The 15034-nt window shown below is 41.4% G+C and overlaps 2 protein-coding genes and 1 long non-coding RNA gene across 6 annotated transcripts; 1 reads left to right on the top strand and 2 right to left on the bottom strand.

Annotated features, from left to right (window-relative positions):
* Positions 1-213: 213 nt before the first annotated feature.
* On the bottom strand, positions 214-5282 carry LOC142888175 (TBC1 domain family member 15). 2 transcript variants are annotated; one of them, XM_076026252.1, is made up of 10 exons: positions 4754-5282; positions 3063-3248; positions 2857-2975; positions 2450-2553; positions 2259-2326; positions 2011-2178; positions 1506-1596; positions 1236-1384; positions 1015-1156; positions 214-891 (listed from the first exon to the last, which is right to left on the bottom strand). In XM_076026252.1, the coding sequence occupies exons 1-10, from the start codon at positions 5037-5039 to the stop codon at positions 723-725; spliced, it is 1482 nt and encodes a 493-aa protein (XP_075882367.1). In that variant the 5' UTR covers positions 5040-5282; the 3' UTR covers positions 214-722. The 2 variants fall into 2 exon arrangements, with proteins under 2 accessions (XP_075882367.1, XP_075882374.1); XM_076026259.1 differs by having other exon boundaries at positions 2011-2157; positions 4754-5279.
* Positions 5283-6216: 934 nt separating this feature from the next.
* Positions 6217-8968, top strand: LOC142888266 (uncharacterized). Of its 2 annotated transcripts, none has more exons than XR_012926670.1 (6): positions 6217-6344; positions 6999-7281; positions 7377-7718; positions 7932-8043; positions 8192-8528; positions 8737-8968. It is a non-coding gene; the product is annotated as an uncharacterized LOC142888266 (long non-coding RNA). The 2 variants fall into 2 exon arrangements; XR_012926671.1 differs by having other exon boundaries at positions 6220-6344; positions 8447-8528.
* On the bottom strand, positions 8045-14121 carry LOC142888143 (B-cell receptor CD22). Of its 2 annotated transcripts, none has more exons than XM_076026195.1 (9): positions 13442-14121; positions 12924-13277; positions 11844-12131; positions 10857-11108; positions 10508-10768; positions 10330-10411; positions 9814-9876; positions 9652-9730; positions 8045-9566 (listed from the first exon to the last, which is right to left on the bottom strand). In XM_076026195.1, the coding sequence occupies exons 1-9, from the start codon at positions 13560-13562 to the stop codon at positions 9525-9527; spliced, it is 1542 nt and encodes a 513-aa protein (XP_075882310.1). In that variant the 5' UTR covers positions 13563-14121; the 3' UTR covers positions 8045-9524. The 2 variants fall into 2 exon arrangements, with proteins under 2 accessions (XP_075882310.1, XP_075882320.1); XM_076026205.1 differs by having other exon boundaries at positions 9814-9873.
* Between the last annotated feature and the right edge of the window lie 913 nt (positions 14122-15034).

The following is a 15034-nucleotide window of genomic DNA, read 5'->3' as shown; positions in this document are numbered from 1 at the left end:
TAGCTGACTGTGAACCTGTCACTAACTATTTAAACTCAGCCAGGGATTCTGTGTATTTACTATGTCCTTATAGACAAAATAAACTTTCTGTGATGCACTTGGCTCTTGAGGTTCAGCTCATCCACTAGCCGAAATAGTTTCCAGTGTTCCACCAAATAACAGTGGGGCTATGTTTTCATATTACCTCATATAATATTGACAACCAACCATATAAAAATGTTAAAATAGTTTATTGAAGTACTATTTCATATTGTAAAAATCCTATAAATGTCATAATTTACGTTGCACAAGTGATTTTTTTCTCTTTCGAAGGCAATAGCTCGGTGGTCCCTTCCCTTGCCACGTGGCCCCCACTAACACTCCAACATCTATTTCTGTTACATAGGTCCCTCTGACACACACGCTATCTGGAATTAAATATCACTACGTTCTGTTCCAACACCTGACACCTGTTCCAAGGCACCATCATATTCACACACCCCTGTCAAGCAGTGACCCCCCACCCCCACTCTACAGCAGTAAAATATTGCATAACAAGTGCCCATATAACTCTGAAGCTAATAATATGCATTAGAGTGTTCAACAGTGCAACTAAAATATCAATAAATACAGTACATTTAGAATTAGCAGCGTTTCATCCCAGTATGAACACTAAGGTAAACACACATCTTCCAACCAGTCTCCCTCTCTCTCGTGTCAGACATTAAAAACATTAGCAGCTATCATTTTAAAACAAGGAAATTCCGGAGCTGATAGAAAAAGTCCTCCTCTTTGGTCTTGTGTGGCCTCCAGTGGCCGTTTATGCAGTCCCAAGCATAGCGCTTGCAGTAGTTGTACAAAAGGTGCTCTGCTTTCTTCAGAGTGCTGTTCAGATCCAGCTTTCCCTGAAGACTGTGGCCAAAATTAATGAAACAAAGGTGTCATCAGTGGCTTTGTAAAATAATAAAAAGGCTGTCTGTTCTGGGAAGATTTCACAAAACAAATAAATAAAAAAATATCAACCAAGCGACAAACCTGCTTGTAAACTGAATGAGCTGCACTTCGTCACTGCACCGCAGCAGAGTCTCTCTGTGCTCTAGCAGGATGGCGGCACAGATAAAGAGCTCGAAGGTGAAGTCCGTGTTGATGGCCTGCTGCTCTGACTCTGTATTACTGTCTGAAAAAACATACGTGGATTTACGCATAACACCTGCAGTATCACATTTGCCAAGTCCACTGCGCTCTACTGCGTTCACCTGTACTGCATTTCTGAGCCAGCCGTTCTTGATAACAGGCCCGTTCAACTTGTTGAGATATAAGCTCCAGGTGGTCACAGCTGAGGATCTCGAACAGACGCAGTGCGTCACTGTGTTCAAATTCCCTTTGGAAGCCCAGCAGAAGCCACCTTGGAGGACAGACAACGTGTTTAAAAACAGGAGCAAAACATATACATACGTAGATTAAAGTTACATTGCCGCGCTGAGAATAAAACTGCAGTATGGCATGCAAAATCTCAGCGGCTATACCTGTGGCAGAAGGCGAAGCCCTCCATGTTGTCTGTGACTAAATGTGTATGAAGCTGAGGGTCTAGTTCCTTTAAAAGGGCTGCTTCCAACTCTGAGAAACAAAAAACACAACCGTGTCACTTGTTTGCGGGTATGTTTTCTGAAAATGCATTCATTTTTTTTATTTTTATTTTTTTTATAAAAGGCTTTTCATTGTTTCCATGCATTTAAGAAGGTTTATCTGTTTAAAATGAAGGGGCATCATAGAGTAAAAGGCATTTCAAGTTAATTCTTGGGGGGCTATCAATGCTTGTAATATATTGTAAACTATAACCTATCCTACTTTTTAAATCATTGTGTATACAGTAAGTCCACAAGTTCCAACAAAAATAATACATTATTTTAAAGACAATTAAATTATTTTTAGGTTATGCTGCATATATGCTGTTTACTTTTCTCAGCCACTAGAGGTCCCAAATATTTTTTCCACATTTCTATGGTTTGTACGAAATCTGAATTCTCCCACCTATTTTTCTGTGCAGACCGTCAGCCATGAAATCTTTGTTGAATCTTTCCATGTAGCAGGAGAAACTCCAGAAAGTGTCCACCTCAGAGTCAAGAACCTCCAGGAAGCGGCTGCACAGGTCATTCATGCCCTGAGCATAACTCACCTCTGAATCACAAACGGAATGTTCTTTAAATACAAAACACTCAAAAACTGTTCAGTCGGATCAGGACCAATACATCTGATATGGGCTTGTTTTTGTTCTTCACCTGGATTAAAAGCAGCAAACGTGATGAGGATGTTTCTAAGCACCAACAAATTGCCTGAACCTTCACCTCTGCAGACACAAATGTTTTTAGCAAGACATCAAAGATTAGAAATACCTGAATTTTCATCCAAAAGGATGAAAAATTCCAGCCCCCGCCCACAAACACGAATTTTGACGCTCACAATCACTCACTGGTAATAGCTCAGGTCTCTGTTAGTTCTTGGCACATCTTTGTCGATGATTCTCACAGCTTCCTGCAGCTCTGCTATGTTGAATGAGACCCGCTCAAACAAAATCTGGCGGACACAAAGCATGATTACAAACATTCCTGACTTACAACTGATCGGCACTGAGCACTTCATCATTAGGACAACATCGCTCTCACAGCAGGAGTGCCAGTTTTAGCTTGAGTAAAGACTTATTCTGCTCGTCTCAACCAACCTTGAGTACCTTGAGTCCTTGAGTACACATAACACACAATGAGTGCAAATAATACAATAAACTGACGCGTTTAACAGTTTGTGTAAGTAACACAACGAGATCCTGCGGGATAATTTCCCTCAACTTCAAACAGTCTTGCAGACGTGTTCAATTGAAACCTGTGCCTGAAGCTGTAAAAATGCCAGTCTGTCCTTGACGTCCTCTGACTGGTCCTGGGTCCGTTGCTGCGTTTGGGTCCGTCTCTGATCAAAGTATCTGACCGCTTGCACCAACTCGGCTGGAAAAGACGCAGGATTATTTGTCCGGCTTAAAAAGATCAAGCCAATGGATGGAATGCAGCCGGTGCAGGGTTCAGGCCTTTTACCATCAGTGCCGTTGAGGTGCATCCGCACAGCCGAGGGAAGAAAACTCTGCCACTTTCTCTTCATCACTTGGTAGCGTATGACCAGCTGCTCGTGCAGCAAGGAGCGCTCCAGAGCTGTAGAGCTGCACGGGTACATTCCAAACAGAAAGCGCCACACCAGGCCGCGTTCTGAGGGGGACACGCCAGCTGGATACAGGTGAAGAAAACATATTATCATTATTACCAGGCAAAAAGGCAAGCAACTTTCATTTCAGAACATCACCAAAAGATCAAGACCGGGGAGGCCAAGAGGTAGGAGAGCGAATCATTAGAGATTGTTCCCTTGTCCGAAGTTCTGCGAACTTTAGCCCACTTCCAACTGGATTCCGGCCGAGGATTTGAGATGTCTTATGTAATGTTTTTGCTCCAGTAGTTCCTTAATCTTTGCCTTCTGTGTCAGCAGTGATGGAATGTGCATGAAGTTCACAAAAGCCACAGACAAGCAGGGTGGAATTCCAGAGTCCTAATTACACATGGTGGATTTAACAATGAACCACCTGCACATCTCTTTGTTAATGCCGACTGGCCGCCAAACACTTCATTGCAAGAGACAAACATCCTCAAAATAGCACCGGCATCAAGTATAAAGTACTGAGATGATATTTTCTCCCATTCTAAAATACTTGCAAAGTCCAACAGCTGATTCTCATGTGATCTCTCTGCGTTTGTACAAATCGCGCCAAGTGTCTGCCTGCCATTTGTTCTTTTATCACGCTGCAGTTCATCGCTGCCAGGGTTCCCGTCATGTGCACTTGAAAAGCTGGGATTTACAGAATGAACAGACTGTGGCTCACGTCCTGGGGCGAAGCATCACTTGACTTCCTGCTCGGGTTTTCAGGAGCAGTCAACGATCCATCTGTTCGTGAAAAGCCTCCCCTTGAAATGTATGTTGTGTCAGTAAACATGGAACACATTAGGCCCAAGGCGTGAGATTCAGTAGCATGTAACTTTAAGAAAGTGCATGCAATTGTGGTGTGCTGTTAATCTCTAATTTCCAATGTGCAACGTCTTTCTTCTACCAGCTTTGAAGTCAGGGTCAAATCATGAAGGCACACATATCCAATATGGCCGCCTCCTTATTAATGACTGAAAAGTTGCTCCAGTTTTAGTGCTTTCATCTAATTTAAAATCATACTCATCCATTTCATGCCATTAGATCCCTTCAGATGTTTGAGACTGGGCCTCCGAGACACTAAAGACACTTTACAATCAAAGAACTAACATGGACATTGCAGAGTATCAGCGCAGTACTTCTTTACCATCGAGTCCTGCGGAAACAAAAGTCGCCTTTCATCCCTTGTGCCAATGTGCATTCTTCAGTTTGATTTATTGTATCTCGTCAAAACAAACACATAATCCAAGTCGAGAAATGTTTAATTTATCCAAAACTCCAGTGAAATCGATTCATTTCCAAGAAATGTGTACTGCTGACGGTGCACGTTGCTCGATTGTTTCACCTTTTCCCTCTCCTTCCTTTTAGCATCATTAACAACAAGGACAACGTTTTCAAACCGAGGTCCTGATAACTGCATCAGGTTGAATCCAAACATGGCAAAAACCAACTCTCAATGACGCCTGAAAATGAAATGAAACCATATTCATCTATAGAACGTATCATTTACAATTCACAAGTCGTCTCAGTTATTGAATACCGTTTTTGAAAATGTGCATCCTCAGCCTCGACTCGTCCACCCTCCCCTCGGCGTCCATGACTCCAGGTAAGGCGAGTCGAGCGGCGGGCTGATCCGGGGAGCCCGCCGCCGCCGCCGCCTCCACCACCACTGCCGTCCAGAGGCAGTCGTCCGCCGGCTGAACGTTCAGCAGGGAGCCCGCCGTCTCCTGCGATTCACTCCGGTCACCCTCCACCTCCATGCTGTGTCGTCCTCGGAAGAACGCCGGTGAAGACGAGCAGCGTCTCTGAACCGAGTGCCGCCACATCAACAAACCGTCATTCTCCTCACAGACGGGTGACCCGGGAGTTTCCCATCCTGCCCTGCGAACCGGGGCTTCACTTCGCACGACCGTGAAGGAGGAGAAAGAGGAGGAGGAGGAGGAGGAGGAGATCAAGACCGCAGAACTTTTCTCCCTGGCTCGGTCCAGCGTTTACCTCACCGAATCTGTCAATCATATGACTGAATCGTTCGTGTTAGGACCCGCCCACCAGGTGGAGAACCGAGAGGGTCCGCGGTGCCAAAGTTCACAGTGGATTAGAGAGCATCTCTCACGCCATCTAGTGGCTCCAGCAGCACTAAGCAGCCACGGGTCTCTGCCGAGACTTCTCCGAACGTTCTCGGCCTGTTGCTCCTTCGCTGATCCACTCCGACGACTCAGCGGACGGACAAACAGATTTAAATAATTGTGAGGTTGCGCATTTTTCTTTCGAGATCTCTCACACTTCTCAGTTTTACCAAGCATGCTACAAATATCTGATCGTTGCAGATGGGACATCATTAGAAAAGAGAAGTTGACAAGCTTACCTCGGACCCCTGACCCCAGACTCACTGCTGATCACGTGCCTATATATGGCTTTTTGGTTATGCTATTCTGACAATTAATACTATACCAAATTTGGCCACACCTACTTAAGTTTTAGACAGAAAAACTAAGAAGTTCACTTTACGTTTGGTATTTCAATTCTTCCTATGTTTATAGTTACAGTGCTAAATGATCTATCTATCTATCTATCTATCTATCTATCTATCTGTCTTTTGGGGAGTGGTCAGGGGAGTCAGTGAAACTCTCAGTTAATGTAATACTATAGACTCTGAAACCCTCTTTCATAATGCTCACAGTTAGGAACAACTCACTGTCAGTCAAGCTGCAATAGGCCTAGACTACTGAGGAAGATCTTTCCCCAAATTGAATCTTAACTTGTCATTTCACTTCAACGCAGTAGATGTGAACAAAATACAGTTTCTAACATTCTGAATCATGAGTGGAAGCACGTCTCAGCTTCTAGTTCGGCCTTAGTCAGTAATACACAGCAGGCGATTACACACTTAGACTGGAGTGTGAGGCTGTCACTTCCTCCTGTCAAACCACCCATGTTTTAAAAGGACAACAGAATGGTCACCTCAAGTTGCGAAGCAGGCTATGCGTACTCTCACATTTGTACACACTTAGTGGGTTTGCATGTGCTGGTGATTGTTAAAGCTAAAAATAAATAAGTGCGCCAATGTTATACTGAAAGCAGAGAAAGAAATGACAAGTGGTCAATTGACATCTGGTCAAAAATAGTTTTCGGTAAGACAGCACAACTCTTATGGGTTTAATGCTGGGCACAGTGGTTATGCTGAAATATTTTCATGACGATTTTGATATGATGTAAAAATAGTTTCAGCCCGTAGACTGGCCCCCCACGATCCTCTGAACTACGCTGCCGATTGTTCAAGTTATGTTTATATTGTTATAGGCACGTAGTGAGGTGTAAATATTTTCTGTGCAGGTTCTGAGTCTGACATGCATTTTTAACATGCATGTCAATAGTGGCACACAGCCCATAAGTATATTTTTATGTTCCTTCTGATTTTCTCAACAGTATTGTGTGTACTTAAATGTGTGGGATTATTAAATTAAAAAAATATATAACAATACTGTACAATAAAGTATGTTATGGCAATACGGTTGTACAGTAAGTATGTAATCAGATCATGTAGCAGATTAACTGCTGCGTTACACAGCTTTTTGTTTGGACAAAAAATAATTCTTAAATTCTGCTTGAAAATGGACAAGGGAAGATCAAGGGGAATCTAACTTGACTAGAACTTTACTATTTATACTTAACTATGAATCCATCGGACACACTCTTCAATGCTCACACAGCAATGATTTTTCTTAAGTCATAGCGAGCGCTGTGACCACTCTTTATCTTTCGCAGTTCACTTCCTTCTTCTTTAGTTGGTCACGGCCGAGCAACAGAAAGCTCCTCCAAAAAAATTCACTGTCAATACTGGCTTCTAATAAAGACCGAAGAGAAAGTCTGCGGTGCTCCTTGGGGACCTTCTTGATGTGAGTACTAACTCAACAATAACAGACATCTTTAAGTTGTCCGTAATATATGCTGATTTGAAACTGCCCACTGTTGGAAACAGCTTAGTAGAGATCTGCTTCGATGAGATGAAGCTGCCAGGACTTATTATTGCTCTTGGTCTCATACTGACTCTTCTGCCCAGAACAAAAGGTGAGTGATGTGTTGCACTTTTGCTTTTCCAACGTTTTGTCATCTCGTCACATTAATCTTGATGCACAAACTGCTTGGCTTTGTTATTCACGCAGGTGAAGGCTGGAGTATCAATGTGACGAGGCACATTTACGCCACACTGGGCTCAGACGTGATCATACAGTGTTCTTTTACCTTTCCGTCGCATCTCAACCCTGACAATGTCAAAGTTTACTGGAGGAAACCCAAAGGAGAAGAATTTGTTTTTCATGCCAATGATTCAGAAGTGCTGGAGAGGTACAGAGGGAAAACAAAGCTCATTGGAAACAAGTACCAAGGAAACTGCAGCCTCATGATCCAAAACATCGGGGAGGAGGACCTACAGATTTATCTGACAATCAGTGTAAATGGATCGCAATACAGTTTTAAAGAACACATTGTCAACATTACTCTGTCTGGTGAGGATTTCAGTGATGTCTCAGTTTATACCATGCATGTTTGCCTCATAACAAAAGTGCACACTTTTCCAAATCCAGCTGATAAAAGTCAAATCGAGGTACTTCCTCCATTTTTATCTGAAAAATATGAGCACTATTATTACTTTAGTTTTACGTTGACGCAAAACTGTGTTATCAAATTCCCTCACCAGCTCACATTTATTCTGTTCACAGAGGCAAGTCTTGAATGGACAATCACCATTGCTTGTGTGGCCACTTTGGTACCAGTCACACTTCTGGCTATTTTTTTAGCCGGTGGATTATTTTTGAGACTGAAACGCAAAAGGTAGCACTAAGCATGTTTATTTCAGAGAGCAAGTGTTCTTTTGGTTGTGAGGCTCTCTCGTGAAACGCACACTTAAACATGTCATAACACATCATGCTAAAAGCAATAGTTTTCATTTTACTTTTCTATTTCCGTCCTCCTTCCTTAGGAAGTTCGCTGTGACCAGGGACAATTCAAGACATTGTGCCAATGTTACCAGAACATTGTCAAACCAAGCCAAGAGGTTTGTTTCAGGATTACAAAGAAAAATAAAAACAAGGCAAAACACGAAAACATCATTCTAGAAAAAGCAAAATCATTTAAAAGGTTTCTGTTTTTAGATAATTGAATGCTGTGGGTTCAAGGATAAAAGGGCCATTTCTGATCCTTTCTTCCTCAACCTGGTGTTGTTTTGTCTTTTCAGAGGAGACACTTCTCAAGAACAGGAGAATAAAATGTTTTCGGAAGTGCAGGAAATCAACGAGCCTATCTACATCAACGTGGAGGTCTGACTTCATTTCATCCTCTAAAAACACATAAAACACATCGTCATATGAAAAGACAAGCTGACCATGAAAAATGTGACTGTGGAAAATGAATAATTTATCTGCATTCTGCAGCCGACAGAGATAAAACTAAGAACCAACTGCTGATCCGTAGTTCTGTTTGAAGTCCATAAATTAAACTTCAAGTAACCCAAACTTTTCTTTGCAGGTATCCCCAGAACAGATGAGTCAAAAAACCGCTCATGCTGAAAGTATATATGAAAATGTCAACAATCAAATGCTGACAGGATGCTGCAGCTAAAGTCCAGTCTATTTCAGACGATGGTTTGAACTTGCGTCAGTTATTCTTCATGGGACATAAATATAGATATCTTGTATTTTTTGTTGTTCTAACAAACTGTAATCATGTGATTTGTTCAGTAAAGTTTTTTTTTATCGTGTTCAGCTTCCCCTTTGAATTATTGACTATTTTTTTTTGTCAACTCAAGGGAGTTTCCACTCAGTAAACTTCCCCTTCATTCTGCTTTCTAAGATGGTGTCAGTGTCCCTAAAATGAGTTGAGTATCTTTTTAAAAGTGCTTTTGCCATGTGACAGAACCGTTGTGAGACCCTCACTGGCTCGGTACATCTGTGTTGTAATGCCGCGAGAAGATGAGACAATGTGCAAAATATCTAACCCCCCCCCCCCTTTTTTTTGTTTTTTAGCTGATAACTAACATAAGCAAAATGTCCAATCAGTCACACTGAAAACGAGGAAACTGAAAAGTGACATTTCATCATCATCATTCTAACTTGCAGTTTTTGCTCTTTGAAAGAAAGGTCTGATGCTAAAAGCGCTACTACACAGACATACACAGGAGAATACACACACACACACACACACACACACACCTATATATACACACGCATACATAAATAGGTGTGTGTGTGTGTGTGTGTGTGTGTGTGTTGTATTTCCATGAATTCCTTCGATCAGCTGGACCTCCACTGATGGATTCAGTCAAACATGTTGGCATACACTGGTTCATTGCAGTTGCCCTGCACAGAAAATTAGATTTCAAATCATGTTTATATATTTCCACATACAGGGAAATAAGAAATGAACCAAGAAAAACCTACACACCGGCACATTGCCATACACAGGTTCATCACAAGCACAGGCCTTTGTGCAAAGCTGGTCATTGGGACAATTCTTCTCTACGCTGAGAACAGAAAGAAGATAAAAAAGAAAACATAAGGGTTGTTGTTATATGGACCCTAACTTTAAATTTGAATGCTGTGCTACCCAGCGAGATCCACGTTGTCTGGTCTGAGGTGAGGTACAGATGTAGCTCGAGTTCGCCTCCTACTGGAAAAGCAGAGGTATTTTATCACTGAAACCCAGCAATGCAAACCACAGTTTAAAAAGTTAAAAAAAAAAGGCCAGTTGAAACTTTATTTTTCTTCTACTTCAAGAAAATGAAAAAAACAAAAAACAACAACCCCAAAACAAACTCAAAAATAAATCAACTTTCCAGGAGATGATACGTGGAACCACTCTAGGTATTAAAACCACAGCTGTATTTTAATGACTTCACACAACCAACACACAACACACACACACCCACACGCACACCCACACCCACACCCACACACACACACATATGTATATATATATATACATATATATATATATATATATATATATACATATATATGTGTGTGGGTGTGTATGTGTTAAGTGTTGGTTGTGTGAAGTCATTAAAATACAGCTGTGGTTTCATTTGCCACTAATAACTATACATTTTAAATCTCAACTCACCAATGTATGAAAGCACCGACAATGAGCAGAAGAATGAAGAGCACGCCGACTCCGACGGCAATGATGAGTATGAGCAACGTATCTGTCCAGAGGAAAAACACTCAGTCGCACGTTTGACTGATGACAGCATGACGTGAGCTGTGGAGAATTCCATGTCAAGAAAGATCAGAAGCCTTACTGTCAAGAGGAATGCTGTGACTGGCGGCGCCCTGCGTGTTGTTTGCCAGACAGGTGACAAGCGTGTGCAGTCGCAGGCCGACCTCCAGAGTCCCGGTGGTGATGGAGCCTCGGACCTGCAGCTCGGTGCTGGGCACGACTCTGTCGGCGAGCATGAATTGGACTGTGCTTGGTGGGTTGGAGTCAACGATGCACTCGCACTTCATGGTCGTCATCGCCACCTCCAAGAGGCAGGAGGAATTGGCTTGAACATCAGGTGCATCTGGAAAAGCAAAAGCGGAAAAAGTGCGGAAGGTCTGATTGTTTGTGGCATTGTGTTTTATGACGCTTCGGCCTTCGGGTGGACTTACACAACACATTCAGAAGGACAGGACTTGATTTGCCGCGTCCTTCTGTGTTACTGGCAGTACAGTACAGTGCACTCTGGTGTCTGGAGACATTCTGCAGCACAAATTCTTGTCTTGTGTGCAGTCGGGCTCCATTGCCATCGTACCACTCGTAACTGCTCACCGCAGGGTGAGCGTCACCGGAGCAGGTCATCCGCACAGATTCACCTTCCCTCACCGTCGGCTGGTGCTCGACCTCCACGTTCACCGGAGCATCTGCACCCAGCCAGAGAATGTACCTCTATCAATTTTCCCTTCCTAAAAGCCCAAAGATTGGTGAACCCTTTTCATTATTTTTATTTAGATATACATGATTTAAACTATAGGTTCCACAGTTCATGAAATATTTCATACAAGGCACAAATATTGGATTTATATTTCCATTGCTGCTCTTCTCAGGCAATGCATATGGTGACTTAATAAATCCGGGGCTAAACTAAAATAACAAATGGACCAGGATTGCATGTGAATGTCCTTAACACAGCCTGCTACTCTTACAATTCCAACTTGGCCTCCTGAATTGTAACCCCTTTGCAAAAAAAAAAAGAAAAAAGAAAGCACAGCAGAGGATGCACGACGTCAGGATAAAAGAAAGGAAACAAAATATCACATCTCCTCATGACCCACAATATTAACCACCACGATTTCCAATCTGCCATTTGACTTGAGCAGAGAGGTTATAGGTATTTTGCGAGTCATTTTGTTTTCAGTATATCTCATTGTATTCTAAACGCATGACCAGGAACTGCAAATTAGCTGAAGCTAGATGTCTTTCTATCTCGTCTATCTCATTTTCCCTTTCTTGTGGCAATGTTGTACGTATCGCCCCTGTTAAATAAACATTAAAATAAATATATAATTCTAAGACACGACACGCCAAATGCGATCACACTGACATGCGTGCACATTTGCAGTTTAGAGTGAAATCAACCACCGGGCACAGACACTCACATTTGACATTTATAACCTTTTCCGCATGCCGATGCAGCCCCCCGTGGTACTTCACGCTGCACCTCAGAGTCTTGTTGTGGTCGACTCTAGTCGGGTGAAAGGTAAGATCTGACGTCACCATAAACTGGCCGCCCTCGAGCGTCTGCGTCTGCACTAGTTTCTCTCCGGGGTGGTTCCACTTGAGGACGGGAGGAGAAATGGGGCAGGAGTGAAGCACTGAGCAGGACGCCGTCTGCGCACCTGTCGCCTCCTCCTCTTTTATGGACAAATGGATGGGATCTGGATCACCTGCAACAGTAACAACGTTCATGGGGGAGAGTTTACGAGCAGACCATTTAGATATAAATTATTTTAAGTGAAGCCACCTGACTAAACACCTGTTTAAGGTATAATATTAAGTGCAACCATATTTGATCAAGAAAAGCTGACCCAGGTGGAAACCAAAATAAAACAAAAGAAGGTACAAACCAAAGTTCTATTTCCTTGATTTATTTCCAGTATTTCCTGCTTTGTTCACGTGGAAATAACGCTGCCACATGCCTTTGTGACCCTGATCTTTTTTTATGGTGCCTTCATCCGATTTATTTTTGTCAGTTAAGTTCACATACGTACATACTCCCTGATTGTCCCTCGTTTTTCCTTTCTTTAATTACACATTCACGTCGATGATGTAGTGAGTTTGTGCTGTTGATTCAGAAGTGTGGGACCTTCACGAGGCGTGCAAGCCTCTAATGGGAGCTCTATTTTAAGAACTCCTTACAAGTTTCAGTGGTGCAAATAAGGAAGTGCAAATGACTGTTGGTAAGGTGGAACTTAAACCTAAATTAACTAATTGTAACATTATTCTTACCAGTTTCTGTTTTTGTTTGATGATTTTACACATGTGAAATGGTGTTTTTGATCTAATTGGATCCAAAGTTAAATAGTGAAATGCACAAAAGACTATCATTAGGGTTCTTCATGCTATCTCTTACTGACCCACAACACACACTTATCAATAATTCAAAGAGGTACAAAGAAAAAGCAATCACAATTAATAAAAAAAAACAACAACATCATAATAAAAGACTTGATACTTACTTAACGTGGTGATTGACACTTTTCCATTGTAGTAAGAAAAGTTGTCGAACGTGGCGATTTCAATCCTGAAGGCAAATGGGCCCTGGTCACTTTGTTGAAGGGGATCAATTTTCAGTGAACACTTTTTGAGACTTAGGTTTCCTGTCAGCTTGGTCCTGTTAAGATACTGTGGCAATACATTGGAACCGGCTGTGTGAACGATGTGGTGTTTTGCATCGTCCAGCCACATCCCTGTGAATTTATCAAGTTTCTTCCCAGGATCTGGGAAGTCATATGAGCAGGGGATCACCACGCAGGATCCAAGGAGACCTTTAACTGAGGAGGGTGCATCAATGGTCCAAGATGGATGAGAAACTGAAATGAATGCAGAAGACACATATGGTTCTGGTTTCAAGCATGCCCTTGGAAAATATAATGACAAAAGTACAAATCCTAAAATAATTGATCAAAAAAAATCTCAATGTTCTCAATGTTAATGCAGGGTGGCAATGTTAACGAGTGCAGAAGCAGGAACATACCGTTGAATCGAAGGTACAAAAATATCAGAGTCCATTTTAAAGAAGCCATCTTGTCACCCCTTGCGTCCAAACTGCAAATACAGTGAGAAACATTTCCAGTGTTGCGCTGTGACTCAGACATTTCCCCATATAATGGGAAGTTTCCACTCCCATTTTCCACTGTCTCAATGTGCACTTCACTCAAACTCTCAGATTGACGAGTCTTCCCATGGAAGAAACAACAAACAAACAGACAAACTAAGCTGCTTCATAGTTTTTTTTTTTCCATTTACACAATTGCTTGAATTCAAAGGGTGATGCGGGATCCGATGGAGGGTTTGATATTTCATATATTTTACTGCATTTTCCCTCATGTCAGTCAAAGTTATTCTTGACAGAGACTCGCCGAAAGTGCAAAATATGCCATGAACAATATGAAGAACTAACGGTGCTAGGTGGTAGGTTGAATTTCAAAAGTGACTTTAATTTCACGCAAGCATTTATGTAAACAAATTTAGAATTGATTCTGTTTGCATATTAGGGAAAAATGGGAAGAAGTTTAAATGTATTAGGTCTCATCCCTTCTGCCTCAGTCACTGAATGTTAAAAATCCAGCTTCATGAAATAATAAATACAAGAACATTGTAGCTGAAGTTTTAAACCTTAAAAACACACAAAAAGCAAATTGCCACACTGAAGTTTACTATATATATATATATATATATATATATATATATATATATGTATATATATATATATATATATATATATATATATATATATATATATATATAATATATATATATATATATATATATATATATATATATATATATATATATATATATATATATATAAAACGATACACGATACACTTTCAGTTCCTTTTCACCTCCCTCCCAATTTTTTTTAATATGTGTTTATTGATTGTGCATTCGTAATTTATAAACTATATGGATTAGGGTTAGCCTAAGCGTAATCCAGTAAGGAACTGTGCTTATAAATTATCTACTATTGTCTATAAATCCAGAAGAGATGCTCTATAAATTAATGACTAATACATTATTTACCAACACTTGACTCATGCTGAAAATGTGTACTTACTATAAAGTTTTGCCTACCTCTTTGACTTGAGATTTTTCTTGAGAAGAAATTTGAGAACTTTTTTAAGAAAAAGTATTTTCTGAAAACTTAAAGGGGCATTTACTCTACATTAATATTTTTTGCAACATGGATTCAGAGATGCAAAAGCAGGGTTCCTGCCCTCAGTCGGTGTTTGAAGACGACCTGATGAAAAGGATGTGCACCATCTGCACAGCAACTAGTGTGCTTTTGTATTTGCTGGACTGATTCATACCCTTCCTCTGGATTGAAAGACCTGCCTTCCCACGTTGTACTTTTTCTTTTTTTTTTTCTTTTTCAAGCAAGAAGGGTCTCACTTCCTGACCTGTTGCCTAGAAAGAAACCACTTGCCTGACACCTCACTTACTTTTTCATGCATTGCAAACCTGCAGACTTGTCACTTTTGGTTTCATCATCTGCAGTAACCTCAAAAAGGACCTCGCGGCACGTGGAACACGGCCGTCGTCGCTCTGGTGACCAACTAGCTCCGTG

Source organism: Nelusetta ayraudi, unplaced genomic scaffold (genome assembly GCF_046127955.1).
Source record: "Nelusetta ayraudi isolate G7.1 ecotype Tasmania unplaced genomic scaffold, CSIRO-AGI_Nayr_v1 ptg000003l, whole genome shotgun sequence".
In the NCBI taxonomy this organism is placed as follows: domain Eukaryota; kingdom Metazoa; phylum Chordata; class Actinopteri; order Tetraodontiformes; family Monacanthidae; genus Nelusetta; species Nelusetta ayraudi.
This window is presented reverse-complemented; position numbering and strand designations above follow the sequence as displayed.